General features: G+C 46.3%; 2 protein-coding genes across 2 annotated transcripts in view; one reads left to right on the top strand and one right to left on the bottom strand.

Moving 5' to 3' along the window:
• CDHR1 (cadherin related family member 1) overlaps positions 1-4,291 on the top strand; it is a 58,943-nt gene extending 54,652 nt beyond the window's left edge. The window contains exon 18 of the mRNA XM_064145580.1: positions 1,491-4,291. Coding sequence (XP_064001650.1) covers positions 1,491-2,045 — 555 coding nt within the window. The 3' untranslated portion in view covers positions 2,046-4,291. The remainder of the gene's footprint in view (positions 1-1,490) is intronic.
• A 5,510-nt stretch (positions 4,292-9,801) lies between these two features.
• LRIT2 (leucine rich repeat, Ig-like and transmembrane domains 2) lies at positions 9,802-13,632 on the bottom strand. Its single transcript, XM_064145683.1, has 3 exons — positions 13,523-13,632; positions 12,370-13,151; positions 9,802-10,613 (listed from the first exon to the last, which is right to left on the bottom strand). Exons 1-3 carry the CDS (start codon positions 13,630-13,632, stop codon positions 9,802-9,804), a joined length of 1,704 nt encoding a protein of 567 aa, XP_064001753.1.
• Between the last annotated feature and the right edge of the window lie 4,652 nt (positions 13,633-18,284).

The raw sequence follows: 18,284 nt of genomic DNA, 5'->3' as shown, positions 1-18,284 counted from the left end.
GTATTCGTTCTGAACTTCTCTTGCAAACCTTGTACAAGTGTGGACTACCATGCCATGAGTAAGGCTGATCTATGTGCCGCACCCATAGCCTTTATTCCCTGATCAACCATGGTTTTTAAGCACTTCCTAACTTCTTTTAGTATTTCTGGCCTCAGTTCAATGTCATTGCAACCATCTTCTCTCTTGTGCCTAGTTCAACACTTAGCTCCCTTTATTTTCTGTGCTCTCTATCTTGTATACATCTCACCCTATCTCCCTAGCTGTATTTATTATAGACACTAGCCTCTTTCAAATATAACCATGTGAGGGTTGACCATTTTTCTTATTTTTTGATATTTCCAGATCAAGTCCAGGGTAAAATCCTATATTTTAGGCCTCAAGAAGCGTCCGTGGACAATATATGGGATTTGCATGAGTGGCGTCCTTTCCACCATTTCTGTAACAATGGTGATCTCCACCATCATGTACTGGAAAAGTGTGAAAAGATCCAGGCTCCACCCGCAGGGCAAAATCCGCAGAATTATACGGGCACCTCCGAGACGCACAGTGTGCTAAGCTGCAAAGTCAACTGGCCATTCATTTGTCCTTAATATGCCATATGTAGCACATGGTACTGCTTATGTCTTTTCTCTCTAAAAGCAAAGCTCTTTTCGCTCTACTCATCTCCCCTACCTCAAAGAGTTTTGTTATGTCTGTAAAAGAGTACTTGAAAACAGAAGGCAGCACATACCTGCTGACTGCTCGTCTGTACACTGTGATTCTGTAACGTGGAGTTTTCTCACGTTGTTTTTCAATGCCATGCTGATGAGTAGTCCTGCAAACCGCAGCACCATAGCGCCTGCAACTGGTTTGGAAAGATCATTTTCTACTTGGAAACTTGTGTTGGGGTTCAGCACTATTATTCCTAGGAAAATTAATTCTGAACTGTCATGCAGCAGTACAGCTGCAGATCCTGGAGCCGATTATTTTCTTGCTCAGCTCTTGCAAGTTAAGCATGATGGTGACGTGCAGGAAGCCCATCCTAATTTGGCGGTAATCATAGAATCAACCAGGTTGGAAGAGACCTCCAAGATCATCCAGTCCAACCTAGCACCCAGCCCTAGCCAGTCAACTAGACCATGGCACTAAGTGCCTCAGCCAGTCTCTGCTTGATCACCTCCAGGGACGGTGACTCCACCACCTCCCTGGGCAGCCCATTCCAATGGCAAATCACTCTCTCTGAAGATCTTTCTCCCTAACATCCAGCCTAGACTCCTGTAAGCTTTTGCGTTCGACAGTTGTCAGTCTCGCAATATGTAATGCTTGCCTAGTCTGCTGATGCTGCATCTAAATTCTCCAAACATGGACTGGCTTCTGTGTCTCAATTTTTTTTTTTTGGTGATAAAATCTGTTATCAGCCCTATTCATTACATATTTTGGACAAATGAAATTTCTGGGTCACTGTCTGTCCCATAGAGTAAGTCACATGTTTTCTTTGTACTCTTTTACAGACTCTTCACAAAGGGCCTATGGCCGCCTTTTTGATGCAAACTAAAGATAACCCCATGAAAGCCTTAGGAGTGCTAGCTGGTGTCATGGGCATAATGGTGCTGATAACTATCATGATCTCTACTGCCATGTTCTGGCGCAACAAGCGGTCCAACAAAATCATGCCGGTAAGGAGGATCATAAAAAAGAGGCAGGTGCCGCAGACTCGGACAGTCAGGATGGAGTGGCTCAAGTTCAAGAGGCCCAGCAACGCTGCAGAGAAGTTTGTTGTGGAGGATGACACCAACAGCCTACAGAATGAGAACAGCAACAACAACATCCACAGCATCCACCCTGTGCCACCCACTGCTCCCATGCCCCCGCCGCCCCCAACACCAGCTTCCAGTGGGGACACACCAGCATGGAGGGTGCCAACCGTGTCTGGCTCCCTCACTCCCAAGTTTGTAAACAAACAGATGAAGAAGAAAGGTCATGGTAGCACCCACAGTGCTCTCGTGTCAGAGCTCAAAATGAAGTTTGAGAAGCGGAGTGCAGCTATCGGTGAGCCCCACATCTAGGTGCTCTTGGCAGCCCCCAGGGACTGCGGATTGTGTCTGAACATGGACATGTTTATATGCTGTGGTCTTCCCTGTGTCTGTCGGCACCCTGTGAACTGAGAGCAGCATCTTGCTGTGATAACCAACCCTCCCCCACCTTCTGCAAGTATTACATGCTACAGAGTCATCCCACCCAGAGCAAATGCTGTGGTCTGTGTCCAGTCATGACTGCAGTTCCTCCCTCTCATGTCCCAGTGCAGCTGGTCCTTCCCTGCAGCTGTCTGACCAGGATGCTGAGTACTCTCACACCAGCCACAGTCTTCCCAAGTAAACAGGGATTCAAGTTGCCCACTTTTGGAGGTCACTACCCAGAGCCCTGGTTTTCAAACAGGACACACTGCAGGCAAGGCACTGGAGGATGCCTCTTCTGACCTGATCTGGCAGATGGATTTAAGGCATCCAAACCCCTGTCATTTCAACTCCCAGACCCACTTTTGAAGATTCTGGCCTGGCTGGGGTGTCAGCACCAAGTTAATGTGCAGATCTACAGCAGTGATCCTGCAAGAGGGTAGCATGTAGCTGCTACCTGTTGTCTTCAGGACACAATGTCCTTTGCAACAGCTGGTGGACTGATGTGCTCATGGTCTGAGTACCTCAGTCCTAACAAGTGAGCACACAAGTTTGGAGTTTTTCATTTTCCTGTGGTTTATGCTTGGTTTTGCTAGAGTACACTGACACAATGCTGCACTTTTATTCTGCTTGCTGGACTTGCCTGCTAATCAGGGGATGAGAAAGTCACCTCAACTTCCCTAGACCAGGTGGGGCAAGATTTGGGCACAGAAGTTCAACAGCAGCACTCACTCCTCAGTGCTGCTGCCTCCTGACACCACATTCCCCAATAATAGGAGGTAGGAGGATATGATTAAAGCAGCAGGCAAAAACAAGAGAAAAATTACAAGTGAAAAATATAGGCAGGTGCCAGAAAGTCACATATGTTGGTCAAGGAGGTGTCTGAAAAGATCATTTGGTTTCATATGCTGCTAGCAGGAGTTAGTATGGAACTTATTTCATTGTCTTTCCTGGTTTGGTGCAGGAACTGATGACTGCAAAAGAAGGTTTCTTATAAAATATGATGGTTTGTCTTATCAGTATTTTTGTGCAAATCATGCAACAGTTAATGGAGAGGAGGGCTGACACCTTGTTTTTTTCCCAGCTACGTGAAAAAGGCACATTCTTCACTGAACCTACCCCACAGTTTCTCCCTCTTCTTTGTTTGAGGAGATGCTTTTCATTTGGGCCTGGCAGTTTCCCATCCCTTAGGAGGAAGGCAGAATGTGCCCAGCTAAGTGGGGAGCAACCCCCTGCACCCTCTGCCTGAGCTCTGGTCCCACAGAGCAGCTCTGCTGTCATGGATCAGCACCATGAACATTAAGATGAAAGCAAACTCTATAGAACAGGACACTGTGTTTATTCAAGGGGTTCATGAGGCTCTTCTCCAGCTGCCATTTCAGCTGGACCAGCAGACCTGGCCCTCAGGCTCCTCTTCTCTCATCCCATTAGCTGGTGTAATAACATTTGTTTGCACCAGATTTCATCAGCTTAAGGGATAGCTGGCTGAACAAGAAGTTACCCACTGGTGGGAATAATCCTGTATTTTTTAACTTCAATTCACCCAGAAGTCAAAGGGTAACTGTGGTTTGTTTCATCTGTGGGCTGAACCAGGAGCTGTAGCCAAGAGATGCAGGATGGTGCCAGCTGGGGGCTGTGGCTCACAAAGCCTCTCCTGCCACCTGGTTCATTTTCTCCAGTGTTCTCCTGCTTACTCCTCCTCTCAGGGCTGCATGGCATGAGGCCCAGGCTCCTGTGTCGTGTCTGGTGGTCTTGTCTTCTAGCCATGAGCTGGTGAGAGGGAAGGGACACACAGCCCCCAGCCCTGCTCCTTCTGCCCTTTGCAAGCACACACCTGCTGGCTGTGTCTCTGCCAGGTTCTGCAATGCTTCCCAAGGTACCAAAAGGTTGTGATTTATTCTTCCTTACTACTGTTTTCCTCAATGTTGTGTTGAAGTCAGTGTTCACTGTTCCTTCTCCAAGGAGGACTAAGACTGTGAAGACCATTCAATTAAGTGAGATTTAACAGGAATTATATGCTTATAGTCTTAGAGATTATATTTAAGAAAGAATAAGGATGTTTCGTTACTATGTTGTGAGACTTTTTTCCAATTACTCTGTACTGCAACTTCAAGGTTGATTTTTTTTTTAATAAATAAATGTGGGGGAAAAAATTCTGTGCATGTTGTGCTTTTGGTAACAATGCTTTGTCACTGCTCATTATCATAGAATCAACCAGGTTGGAAGAGACCTCCAAGATCATCCAGTCCAACCTGGCACCCAGCCCTAGCCAGTCAACTAGACCATAGCAGTAAGTGCCACATCCAGGCTTTTCTTGAACATCTCCAGGGACGGTGCCTCCACCACCTCCCTGGGCAGCCCATTCCAATGCCAATCACTCTCTCTGACAACAACTTCCTCCTAACATCCAGCCTATACTTCCCCCAGCACAACTTGAGACTGTGTCCCCTTGTTCTGTTGCTGGTTGCCTGGCAGAAGAGACCAACCCCACCTGGCTACAACTTCCCTTCAGGTAGTTGTAGACAGCAATGAGGTCCTCCCTGAGCCTCCTCTTCTCCAGGCTGCACACCCCCAGCTCCCTCAGCCTCTACTCATAGAGTTTGTGTTCCAGGCCACTCACCAGTTTCGTTGCCTGTTGTGGCAGGCCTGGACATGTTTCTCTGCCCAAACCAGAGGTAAAGACATTAAATGGATAAAGGGGCACAACAGGCCTGGTGCCATAAAGTCTGTTCTGCCCAAGACCCCTGTTTGTAAACATGTTGTGTAAGCCCCACACGCCTAGCTCATGCCTGCCTAGTGCAAGGCCCATCTGATCCCCATATTTGAGGAAAATCCAGGCCTATGCTTTTGCCTATTATGGTAAGGTTTGGCTGATTGCCAACCTGATTGGCCATTCAGGTGGCCAAGGGGCCATTAATCCCAGCCCACATTCAATAAATAGGGGTACACAGGTAAACAGTGTGCTTGGACTCCCTGCAATTGATTGCCTGCCTGCGTACTTAGTTGCAGAACTCGCTTAAGCCTGCCTATATATATATGGAGCCCATAGTCTCCCAGCCAGCCATGCACACCTTGCACGCCTGCTGCCTTACCATTGCCTGGTAGGTGCCACTGCCGACGAGTTACCAGGAAGCAGACTCTGAATTGTCTGCACACAATCAGCCTGCTAGCCGTGTAAGAACTGTGCTCAGACTGCACGGCACGTATTCCCTCTGCACCTGAGATCCTGCCTACGTATCCCTGGAGAGAGCAGCCAGAAGAAATCAGCAGCACAAGGTCAGAGACTATTTTCCCTGAAGCCGGGAGGATTCCAGCCTCAAAGTCCATGGGCAAAGCCTCCCCTGAAGTTTGGACACTTGTAATGGGCTGTGACGTAGCCCTGGAGGGTGATTATCGATTAATAAGAATTGTAAGTGACTGCTTTAATGCCTCTGTAATATCTGTTGCTTCTTCCATAGAGCAGAAACAGTTTCCAGCCCACTCTGCTGGGTGAATAGTATATACACTGTGCTAGTTTGAAGCTAGCTAGAATGTTTTGGTGAGAAGAACTAGATCATAGGCTGTGAAAGGAAAACAATGGTGATATCTACTTTCCCTCAGTCTTGCTGAAGAAGAAATGAAAATATTAAATAACACTCACTATTTTTTTTCTCTCTCTGCCTTGGGCTGCTGACTGAGCTGCATCTCCCTAACCTCACCTTCCATTTGGCCTAACCCACTTTGCTTCTTAACCTTTTGGCCGAACCTCTATTCTTCCTTGGGACTGGGGTAAGGTTGAGAGGGGCAGGGGAGAAGGTGCAGGGGTGGTTGAGAGCCCCTCCTGGGGACTCAGGTTTCTGGGAGGCGAATTGCATTTCTGTATTACCTTTTATCATGTATATTTCTGTATATAACTGTATATATACTGTAAATATCTGCTTGTATATTGTGCTGCTGTAAATAAATAGCTTCATTTATATTCCTAGAGCTGGCTGAGACTAGTCTGGGTAATTTCTAAAGTGTGGGGGGTGGGGAACACCCAAACCATCACAATAGACCCCAAGCAGCATTAAGCTGCGGAGGGGAAAAAAATCCTCTCTATATAGTTTGAATGTTTGCTAGTTATTAATAAGTTACAGCATGGTATTAATCCTGGAATGTTTTCATAACCAAGTAGAATCCTTTTAATAGTAATATACAGTGGTTGGGGGTGGTGAGAGTTCAGAATATTGAGTTTAATAACTATATATTTTTATAGAATATTCTCTCGCACCAATTAATTTCTCCCCTCCGCCACAATCGGCGTAGGCAGCAGAATACCGCGCCACGACATCGCCCTTCTCTGGACACAAGTCAGGAGAGGGGCCAAAATCAATTGGGCAGCATCAGTTTGGAAGGAGACGAAGCAAGAAACAGGATGTCACAGGAATGAACAGGGTCACAGGTGAGTCCCTGCCTGAGAAACTGCTGTGCTCTGCAGCCCAATGGGGCATGGCCCTCAGGGCAACGAGGCTCCTTTCAAGGCGGCAATAAACTGGCTGTTTATTATGAACTTTCTGCAGATGGTGATGAGATATTTGCACTTCCTTGGCTGTTTCCTATCTGTGATTCAGCATTTCTCTCTAAAGACTCCGCAGCTTGCACTCATTCCTTGGTCTTGACTGAGCTGGGAGAAGACCAGTTATTACAGGCACTGATTTGTTTTTCAGTCCCCTTGTACATGGCCCTGTGCACCATGTCTCCAGAGGTTTCTGCAGGACAAGGTTGTCTCCCTGCTTAGCTGTTTCCATCACTTCTTCACCATTCCAGCCCCCTCTATCACATGTTGCAACTTCCCTGCAGCCAAGCCTGGAGCTCCTTGCCCTTCCAAGTTTCTTTGCACTTTGTAACTGTAAAAAGAAGAAATGAAGTGGAGGACAGCTGTGCATTCTGAAAATCCATCTTGTTTATTGCTTTGATGCTAAAAGACTGACAAGACTAGGAAGTCCCTTCAAGTGTAACATTGACAGCACTGACCAAACAGGTACCTGCTCTGTTCAAAAGCTGTGTAGTAAGTTACAGCTAGAAGGAGTTGCTGGGGAAGGAAATGTGGGGCTTGAGGAGAGACAGTGTGAAAAGCACACAGAAAAAAAAAAAAACACCACCAGCAAAAGACACAACTAAAAAGCTGAAATGCCATGCAGTGAAGCTCATATTAGGCTTCAGCTCTACTTACAGCTAAGGTTTCTGTTCTATTTTTTTTGTCCTATTCGAGGTGGTCTATAATGACAGATATGCCAAGGGCTGCAAAACTATTTGCCACGTGCTTTGGTTGTGCTGGAAAGCATGAGGCCAAAAAAGAAAAGAAAAAGATAAGTCACATGTCCTCAGAGCCCCCAAGAAACACAGCATGAGCTGACTTGCGAGCAGGGAGCTGGTTGCTTTTACATTAATATTCTGGGGCGGGGGAGAGGTTCCCTCTAGAAAGGAGGTGAGCTTCAATTTCAAAGCAGAAGGACAGACAAGTGGCCGGTCTGCATTTGGGGAAGATGCCTATCTTGCACTTTTGGCTCCCAAACCCTGACTTCACCACCCTCTCTGCCTCTGGCCACTTATCCCACCAGCCTGGTTCAGGCCAAGTGTCCCTGTCACCCCACCTCACCCCGCAGCCACAGTGCCGTCCTGGGAAACGGGGTGCAAGTGATGGGGGAGGCAGAACTGCAGTTGAGTGCTTGCCTACAAACCTCTAACTGCATTTTTTTTTCACTAGCCACTCTTCTTAACTTACAAAAGAATCTATTAACACAACACTTGTGTATGGATTGCCTTTTGGGGGAGGGGGGGTGTCTAGGGTATGTGTCTATCTACATTGTGCTCTCTTTAGTAAGTGCTCGCCGTTTTCCTGTTTCTGGTACAACTGGGGCTGTAAACCTCTTAGGGCTGTGTAAACCTTAATGATGAGTAAGAAAAAGACCACAACCAATCGAACCAAAATACACACATTAGAACAAAACCCCACTGCTGGGTATAGTAATGTTACATGTAGTGATTCTATAGAAAGGTCTGAATTTGGTTCATAGAATCATAGAATCAACCAGGTTGGAAGAGACCTCCAAGATCATCCAGTCCAACCTAGCACCCAGCCCTAACCAATCAACTAGACCATGGCACTAAGTGCCTCATCCAGTCTTTTCTTGAAGACCCCCAGGGACGGTGCCTCCACCACCTCCCTGGGCAGCCCATTCCAATGGGAAATCACTCTCTCTGTGAAGAACTTCTTCCTAATATCCAGCCTATATCTACCCTGCCACAACTTGAGACTGTGTCCCCTTGTTCTATTGCTGGTTGCCTGGGAGAAGAGGCCACCCCCCCACCTGGCTACAATGCCCCTTCAGGTAGTTGTAGACAGTAATAAGATCCCCCCTGAGCCTCCTCTTCTCCAGGCTAAACAGGCCCAGCTCCCTCAACCTCTCCTCATAGGGTTTGTGCTCCAGGCCCCTCACCAGCTTTGTTGCCCTTCTCTGGACATGTTCCAGCACCTCAACATCTTTCTTGAATTGAGGGGCCCAGAACTGGACACAGCACTCAAGGTGTGGCCTGACCAGTGCTGAGTACAGGGGAAGAATAACCTCCCTTGTCCTACTGGCCACACTGTTCCTGATGCAGGCCAGGATGCCATTGGCTCTCTTGGCCACCTGGGCACACTGCTGGCTCATCTGAAGCACAAGCCATGGGCTTGAAAGCAGGCCACTGAGCTGGGTGAAAGTGTAGGATCAAAGTGCCTCTGAAAGGAATGTGGTCTGTGTAAAACAAGAGGCCTCAAGTCTAATCTAATTGCTTTATGGCCTTCACAGCTTGGTACAACTTGGTGCGTGCTTTCTTACCTAGACGCCATAACTGTGTCCTTAGGATTCAGTTGACACATCCTCTGAAGAGGTAAGATAGTATAGCTTTGCTAAGGAAAGTGATTGTGTCTTGTTAGAAGATAAGAAATGTGTAACTAATATATCCTAGCAATTAGTGTGTAGTCCTAACTCAAATGTAGTTAGAGTCTAACATGATTTGTAACCCTGCTATGTAGCCTTCTGGTATCAAGTATATGAACCCGTGCTTGGGGTGTAATAAACTGGAACTTGCTTGCATCAAGCTTTCTCCCCATCTCTTACCCTCATACCCATGGCAATCAGCCTGTGGCAGCCCTCACCCCCACACCAACAGCTGTGTTTCCAGGAGGCAGCGCACAGAACAGGTGGCACCTGGCAGAGGCCAGAGCTTCTAACAAGCCTCCCCACCCACCCACCCCGCCTAGTCTGGGAAAATAAGTGAAAAAAAGACACTCCTGGAGGAGTGACTAAGGGAGACCTTTGGCCTTTCACAGCGTGCGTTGCTCCTGGGTTTGGGTTGGGTTTTGGTTAATGCTTGTTCCCCGTGTGTTAGTGTGCGCTGTGCCACAACAGCGCTGCAGAGGCAGCCTGAGACTCAGCGTGGCCACACACAGAGCCACACGTCCCGGACATCCCCGCCCCCCAAACCTGCTGCAAACCTCAGCCGTAAGCCCTGCCATGCCCCGAGTCCCTGCAGCACAGAGCCTTCCTTGCGTGATCCTTCAGGAGAACCAGCGAGTGCTGCTGCTCAAGGTCAGCTAAGCGGTGCCACTGCAGCCCGGGTTGCGGGGCGGGCAGGGCCTGGGCTAGTAGAGGTCAGCGCTGTTCCTGTGGGGCGGCCGGCTCTTGCCAGCCTCCTCGTGTGCCGGGGGGCGCCGCGCACCGCGGCCCCCCTCAGGGCGGCAGAGCCCATCCTCGCTGCCGGCGGGCAGGCTGTCCAGCGTGCTCTCCTTGCTGACCGCCGCCTGCGCCTGGCCCCCGCGGTGGCGGCGGAGACAGGCGCCAGGGCAGTGCGTCAGGCAGCCAGGGCGGGCCTCAGCGGTGCAGGCGTACATGCCAGCAGGCACAGCCAGCACCATGGCACAGACGATGACCACGATGTGGATGAGCTTCTCACGCTGCTCCAGCTGGCTGATGTCACTGCCCGTGACAAAGACGACGCACTGCCCCTTGCGCGGGGCCTGGTTGCGCACTGCCACACAGACCTCGTACTTGGTGGCGGGCAGCAGGTCAGTTACCGAGTAGGTGTTGACACCGGGACCGATGTAGATGGCATCCTTCTGGGCAGCATCGTAACGGCCCACCAGGAGGGTATACCAGGTCTCCCCTGGCTCTGCTGCTGCCGCTGCCACTGCAAACCACTCCAGGGTGATGCCGTAGACCGTCTGCTTGGCAATGCGCACTTCTACATGGGCGCCACCTTCAGCAGGGGCAATGGGGGCCCAGTCTGGGGAGGCTGTGGATGCCCATGGAGCCTCTACATGGAGGGTGATGGTCACTGAGGTGTTGCCCAAAAAGTTGGCAGCCGTGCAGGTGTAGTTGCCAGCATCTGCTGGCCGTGCCGCCGGGATCAGGAGCTCTGAGCGAACGGTCTCCTCGCTGATGGGCTCAGTGGACACTGTGGGCACAGGGAAATTGTGTCAGTAGGTGGAGTCTTGCCCATACAGGCAGGGGGCTACCATGCCCTTGGGGCAGCCCACTCCAGCATGGGATGGGGGCCAGGAGGTCAGAACCTGCTCTGCCCAGGGAAGGAGAGAAAGAAACGTGATAGTGCACCAAACCCCATAGAGATCATTACTGAGTTGTTACCTGGGCCAAAAGACAATAAATACACTCAAACACAGGCAATGTGGAATGTGTCCAACTCCCAATGCACCAGGGACTGCTGGGGATGCTGTTACTGGCAGAGACCAAGCTGCCCATGTGTCTCTGCCATCAGTATGCTCAGGTTTGAGCAAGCCAGGGAGAGCCACTGACATGCAGGAGATACTGCTCCAATTTCAGACACATTCTCTAACCTCTCTTAGGTTTTAGTGTAGAATAATGTTAGTTGTAAGAGGTACAAGACAAAAAGAGGCTTGTGGAGCCAGAAAGTGTTGGGCTGGAAGTGAGAAGCAGCTTTAAAAACAATATGAAAATCTATTATCTATGCAAAAAGAGACACCTGGCCATAGTTGGGAATGCCTGGACATAACTATTTCAGCATGTGCCCGTGGAAAGATGCACAGGTGCTGCTACGATGCTGCAGTTAAAGCAAATATCAGCCCAGGATTAAAGGCTAATGCTATCTTATTCAGGTAGATGGCTTATTAGGAACACAGATAACCTGTGTGGTGCCCATATGCACGATTAGCTTACCTGCTGAAAATAGCACCTTGTTCTATTGAAAGCTCTTAGTAAAAATACATGTGAGGGAGGGCATGTAAGAGCCAAGCTGGATGGAGAGGAAGAGGAAAAGGCTTCATACTATGAAACTCTCAACAGCAAATGGAAATAAGCAAGGCTTATATTGAATGACAACTTCTGTTTAGGTTGTAGAGCATGAAAGGACACAGCTAGGCAAGAGGGCTGCATATGACCATGGTATAGAAAGAAGCAGTGCATGTTTACAAACACACATGGACCTACAAATATTATTATATAATGGGTACCTGTATATGTGTTGTATGATATATATATATACACACACACACAAATATTTATTACATGTGGATGACTAATGTATTATTAATAGTTCTTACATTGTGTACCACAATGAAAGAGCCAATGTAAGAGCCAAGGTGGATGTAGAGGGGGAGAAAAAGCCTTCATACTATGAAGCTCTCAAGAACAATTGGAAATAAGCAAGGCTTATATTGAATAACAACTTCTGTTTAGGTTGTAGAACATGAATGGACACACATAGGCAAGAGGGCTGCATATGACAATGGTATAGAAAGAAGCAGTTCATGTTTGCAAACACACGTGGACCTACAAATGTCATTATATAATGGGTACCTGTATATGTGTTGTATGATATATATACAACAAGTATTTATTACATATGCATGACTAATGTATTATTAATGGTTCTTACATTGTGTATCACAATCAAAGAGCTAATACTAAAAATCAACATGTAAAATAACTGTGCAAAAATGCTCTTTTTGTCTTTGCCTTCTATCCTGCATGAAGCAGCTCTTCTTGTGCCATTCAGAAGGTCTCAGCCATGTAGGATAATTAAGATTATTTGGATTACTGCCAGCACAATAACTGTGATGCTCTAAAGGGTCTTAGAGCTGATGTAGTGACTGTGATGGCCTGAAGACTTTCATAAGTAGAATAGGCAGAACATAACAGGGAGATGGGAGGAAAGAAGAAAAAGCTCTGCTTACCATTAAATGCCCTTAAAAGTTTGAGTGCATAGGTCCACCAGACAGATGGGGAAGGGCTGGCTTCCACAAAGCAAGTCAGGGTGACATTCAGCCCCACTGAGACCGTCAGGTTGGTGTCAAGAGCTGAGGTCAGGGGCTTCATGCAGCTGTTGAGCTCTACTTCATGAAAAAACTTCCCTGCCCTGAATTTCGGACTTGAGCAAGTCAAATAGGAATTCATCAGAATAATAGGTGGGCCAACTGACTTGACAAACTGGACAAATCCCCGCAGGCGACAGTCACAAATCCAGGGGTTGTCATGAAGGGCCAGGACAGCATTGGAAATAGCTTCTATCTGTCCCTCTGCCCTCAGACTTCTCTGATAGACAGGCCAGCTGTAGAAGACATCCTTGGATATGACGGTAAGCTGATTTGAGGATAGGTCTAAATAGGTCAGGTTGGGCAGATAACGGAGCGCATGTTCTGGAAGGACATCCAGGCGGTTGTGCTTCAGATCCAGGATTTTCAAAGCTGGGGTGTCTTGAAATGCTGTCCATGGCACCGAACTTAATTTGTTCCCCTGCAAGCGCAGCTCCTTCAGAGACGGTAGATACTCCAGGCTCTTGATGTGCATGACCGTGATGTTGTTAAAATTGAGCCAGAGATACTCCAAGGCACTAACGTTCTCAAAAGACCCACGAGGTAATTCTGTTAGGTGGGAATTTTCTATTCTAATTTTCCGGATGTCCTGAGGGATGTTTGAAGGAATCTGCCTCAGCAGTGCAGACATACAGAGCAAGCTCCTAAGGAGGAAGCCAGAAAATTCTCCGTGTCCCACACCATTTTTATCAGTGGCAAATCAGTTCTATACACATCTACAAGCACTTGAATTATAAGGCATGGTATTATACCCATTTTCCCACAAGTAATGTAATAAAAATGGCTATATATGCAACTACATATCTCAGGGAAAGAAGAGGAATGCCATTTTATGCTCAAGCTAGTACTGTTCAAGTATTAGAGGAGGAATACCATGCAGACATCTGTCTGGCTTTGGTGCTCACATCACCAGCAAATATATATATATATATACATATACATAGACACATATATACATATCACGATGCTCTGAGTGCTTTGACGGTGCTATGACTAGGGTAAGAAGTGTTCTTACCTTCCAAAGCTGTCTTGAGAACAAGAGCATCCTACGACACAGGATGAAACAGATGAGTTTATCTTGTAGAAGACCAGAAGAAGGAGGAAAATACGACAAATGGGGTCCATATTCTCCTTTAAGGAAGCACTGTGCAGGGCTTGCACCAAACATGACAAGAGCCTCCAAGGAGCAAATCTTATTAGCTGTAATCTTCCCTGACGCAGAAATAAATCCTACTGGGGACCCGACCCTAAAGAAGACATGCAGCATGGTTCATTGCCTGTGTGAAAACACTGAAAAACCACCCCAGGACCACTCTTGGCAGTTATTCTTTAGCTACAGGCATTCAGACAGACATGTTTATTTGGTTGAGAATATGACAATAGAACCAAGCAGTTAACCAGACCACCCCCACCTCCCCAACCAAGAGCTCTGTCTCAGTTTCCTTTGTTTTAATGGCATTTATCAAAGAAGAAAAACACAATAAGACCAAGACTTCACGGTTATAATTTGTCACTGTATAGTACAGGATTGCACACTCCATCAGGACCCAGATCCTGCCCTGGTTACTGTAGTGCACACGGTGAGCATGAAACCTGCTCCAGAACTTCGTTGCTCTGTTACAGAAGCCTAAGAATGGCACTATTTTTCCTCAGAAACAGCTCTTTTTATTCTCACCGCTAGCTCCATTACACATAGGTAGTAAAAACAGCAACACAGCTGTAGTAAATCTGTGAGCATCTGGGAGAAGAGAGTATCTTGGAAGTTAATCTCTATTGTACAAACTCAAAATTTCAGCACCGTTCTCTGGCTTCCCCATGAGATGTGTGCAGATTTGCTTTAGGTCACCTTGAAATCCTCTGGCTGAATAAGTCTATGGGCAGGGATTTGGAGTAACCAAACTTATTTATCTTCTTTTTTTTTTTTTTTCCAATCTAAAATAGCAGGGTTTGGTTATTATCTCCAATCAATGCTGCGTTCTCCTGGGGCCATCTAGTGTGTACGGGTTTCATTACAGCCCACAGAAGGCAGAGTGCCACCGGAAAAGGGCTTAACCTCACTGCCGGGGTGTGTGAAGTTGGGTCACAAATCAAGATTAGCCTGAACCTACTTAAGATCTAACCTAAGAGACCAGGATAGAAAAATATTTATAGAGTGATGGCTTAGATCTATAGATGGCTGCGGGGGCGTGTGCAATAGCACAGGGACTTTAAGGCTACAGAAGGCTCTGCAGCCTTTAAATGAACACAGGTGCTTTGATTTCAAGGCAAATCAGCAAAATGAAGCGGCAGGGAAATTGGTGGGGACTGCTGCAGCATATACGAGCAGCAGGCTGCTAGTAGAGAGCCTACTGGGCTGCAGCTGCTCCCTGTGGCCAGCATCTAACCACAAGTAGATGGGATTTATTTATTTGTTTTTAAACTGAAGTGGTCCTTATTTGCCCACGGTGCAGTGTTGGACTGGATGATCTTGGAGGTCTCTTCCAACCTGGTTGATTCTATGATTCAGCAGCTGCCTTAGACTTTAACATCAGTAAGCCTCAAGTGAAGGAGGAAGCTTTGCTGGTCTATAGCTGTAAATCCACACCTGTGTGTATTTGAGTGCATTTGCTTCTGGAGCTGTTATTGCAGTAATAGTGGCACCAGTACAGGTGTAGTGAGCTGAGACAGACGCTTCTTATGCACCTTCTCTGTAGCTTAAGCAGAAAAGGGGACAGCCATCAATGGGCTGGCTCAGCTGGGAGTGCTGCAGAAGCAACAGTGGTGGCAGCTGCAATGGCAACATGTGTCCTCCTTGGTCATCTATCACCCACTGAAACAGACATGGGCCTCTGGGGACCCAAATATCACACTTGCCAGCATCTTTGTCCTCTTTTGCAGTCTGCCCTGGAATTATTCCTTAATAAAACGATATTATTATTATTTTCTAATGCTTATATTTTTGAACTTTAGTATAACTAGAAATAACAGCCGTAAACTACATCCACTGTAGTTGGCTAGTAAACATCTGAAATTTGCCTGTGTCTGAGATGCAGAGTCTGTGAGAGGAAAGCTTGCAGCAGAGACAGAGGAAAACCGATGGCTTGATTGTGTTCAGTGTTAGAGGTGATGAGACACCTCCCTGTGATGGGATAAGTAGCTGAAGTCTACCCAGATAATTAGTTTGTCCAGTATTCATGAGGCAAAGATGTTGCCCAGCAGTGCATGAAGTCCATGAGTGCAATGTGATGAAAAACTACTTCTTTTGTGAGCTGCACTGCCCCCACTGAAGCTGCTTGTTGGTTATCTCTGTCAGAAGGAATTCTACTGGAAGAATTCACTACCTTTAAGGCACAACCTTACAGAAACCTTTGCTCACAGGGAAGAGATCTCCTCTGCTACCTTCATATTCCTGATCTATGGTCCTCAAGGAAAGTCTTTACTTGTATGGCAGATAAATCACATCCTCAGGAAAAGTGTTATTAATGAATAGATCCATATAGATAGTAAAAACTATTGGTGACTTTCCCCTCCACGTACATCTTTGGGCAATGTACAGGTCCTGGGATGACACAAGTGAAATTTCATCCAGGATTCTCTGTTAGAAAGACATTAATTTAAATAAATAAGTTCATTAAAAGAAGAACAAAAAAATAGAGTTGCTTTCTTTCTCCCACATGGACGCTCCTCACAGTCCTACCATTTTGTGCAAGGCTGGAAAATGGCCTTTCAAAGAGTGATGTCAGTCAGTACCACAGCTGGCTGTTTTCTGGCTGATGTTTACAGGCTGCTTGAGAAGCCATTTCTCCAAATAGAAACAAAAAACAATTCTGAATATTAACCTGAGGAAGTAGTGGTGAATTACTTATCAAAAGCAGATTAAGTAGTAGGTAGAGAGTTCACCAATTCTTGAGGACAGAAAAAAAAAGGGGGGGGGGAACAAAAAAAAAATTAGAAAGTAAAGTTAAAAATATCCCACAAATATTGTTGGCCACAGCAGGTTTGTTTATGATCCTTACTGGAGTGAGATCTTCTTGTCTTTTTTTTTATTCAGCCTTGTTTACACCTGTCTGTAAATTTAGTGGTCACTTTTGTGACAGCAGACATCCACTTAGTTCAGCTGCTTTTTAATGCCATGTGGCATCCTGATCAAAGCCAAATGCAGAACATGCTGTCTAAAACCCAAGTTGTCAAAATAAATCTCCATAGAGACGTTATCTACTAATCTATGAGAAGTGGAGTTTAAGAGACTGCACTGATTGCCAAAGCAAATGCCGAAAGGATGCCCACTGCATGCTCCCAGTTGTGGTGTGGCACTTGGATTCCACCTTGAAGCAACAGGCACACGCAGGTCTGCAAGAAATCAAGCCCAGGCAGATGTTTTACAACTGCAGTCCCTCTGCCAGGGCTATCAGTGTTAGAATCTCTGCTGGGGAGCACATAAGAGGTGAAGATTGCAGCTGGATATTTCAGCTATGGAGCATGTAACACCGAACGTACAGGCTTGAAAAAGCCTCTCCTCATAGGGTTTGTGCTCCAGGCCTTTCATCAGCTTTGTTGCCCTTCTCTGGACATGTTCCAGCACCTCAACATCTCTTGCACTGCAACTACTTGCAGTACTCCCTTTAATCACTTTGGGCATATCATTTCACTTATATGCTGCTCTTTCCCACAGGTTGATAGCTGCTTTTCTTTTTCTTAAAAATCCTTTTAAGACATAACCTTTTTTTCAGTACAGTTCAGAATTATTTGTATTCCTTTTTAACAGGATTAGTCTCTTTTTTAAACCTTATCCTTTTTATTTGATGCTACTCTGATTTCCAAGAGAAGTATTGGGAGGTACTGTGAAAGGAGGAGCTTGCCTTTGTATCAGATGCAGTGCCTATTGAGGAGCAGTTCACCAAAGTACTCATCCCAGGCAGCTGGTGCAAATCTCCTGCCTAACTCAGAAGGACAGTTACTTTATTCCAAAGCATTACTGAAGTGGTCCAAGAGTCATCTAAGAAGATATTTTTCAAATGGTTTAATAGTAAAAGCAGGGAACATTATACCTCCAAGAAATTCCAAAATATATTGCTTCTTGACAGTGGAAATGATTTTAAATGGACCCAAAACACCACAAATTGGTGAAAACCCAACTGGAGCCTGACTCAAAGAGATTATTAACAGAAGAAATGTTTTCTAAGGAAAAGAAGAAGAAGAAAAACAAAAAGAACACAGCATCAAAAACCAAGTCAAAACAAAACAAATAACCAAAAAGTCAACAACAAAAACCACTAGTATTGTAGTAATTCCAAAAGACAGTCAAATGCTCATTTTGGTTCTGGCAGCACATCTGTCCAGGGGCTGACTTGAACCAAGTAAGAAATTGTTTTGAGGAATGAATATTCTCCTTCTCTGAACTCCATTCCCATGTGTTATGGCCAGAGAGGGAAGCTTGCTTGAACCAACCCTACTGAAACCAGACACCCAACACTGCTTTGCTTGAAACAGCAATAAAACCAAGAGAGTTATTTTTTTATTTCCATGCCTCATACCACTGAAAATCTGATCCCAAGACTCAAAGTCACATCCAGTCGAAAATCAGTTTACTTAATGGTTTGAAATTTCACCCACAGATTGGCAAGTATAGCCTTTCTCTTCTGAGCAACATCAGATGACACAGAGCTTATACAAGTTTGTATTTATTGCCCATCTTGTGTGGATGGCTGGTGAAGAAGAGAGGCAGGCTTGGAGAAGTAGTGCAGTTGAGATGCTAAACTGTGATGCCTCAATTATAAGACAGTGAGAACAGCCATAAG

This window comes from Pogoniulus pusillus, chromosome 6 (genome assembly GCF_015220805.1).
Source record: "Pogoniulus pusillus isolate bPogPus1 chromosome 6, bPogPus1.pri, whole genome shotgun sequence".
In the NCBI taxonomy this organism is placed as follows: Eukaryota; Metazoa; Chordata; class Aves; order Piciformes; family Lybiidae; genus Pogoniulus; species Pogoniulus pusillus.
The sequence above is the reverse complement of the archived record's forward strand: the minus strand, read 5'-3'. Positions and strand labels throughout refer to the sequence as shown.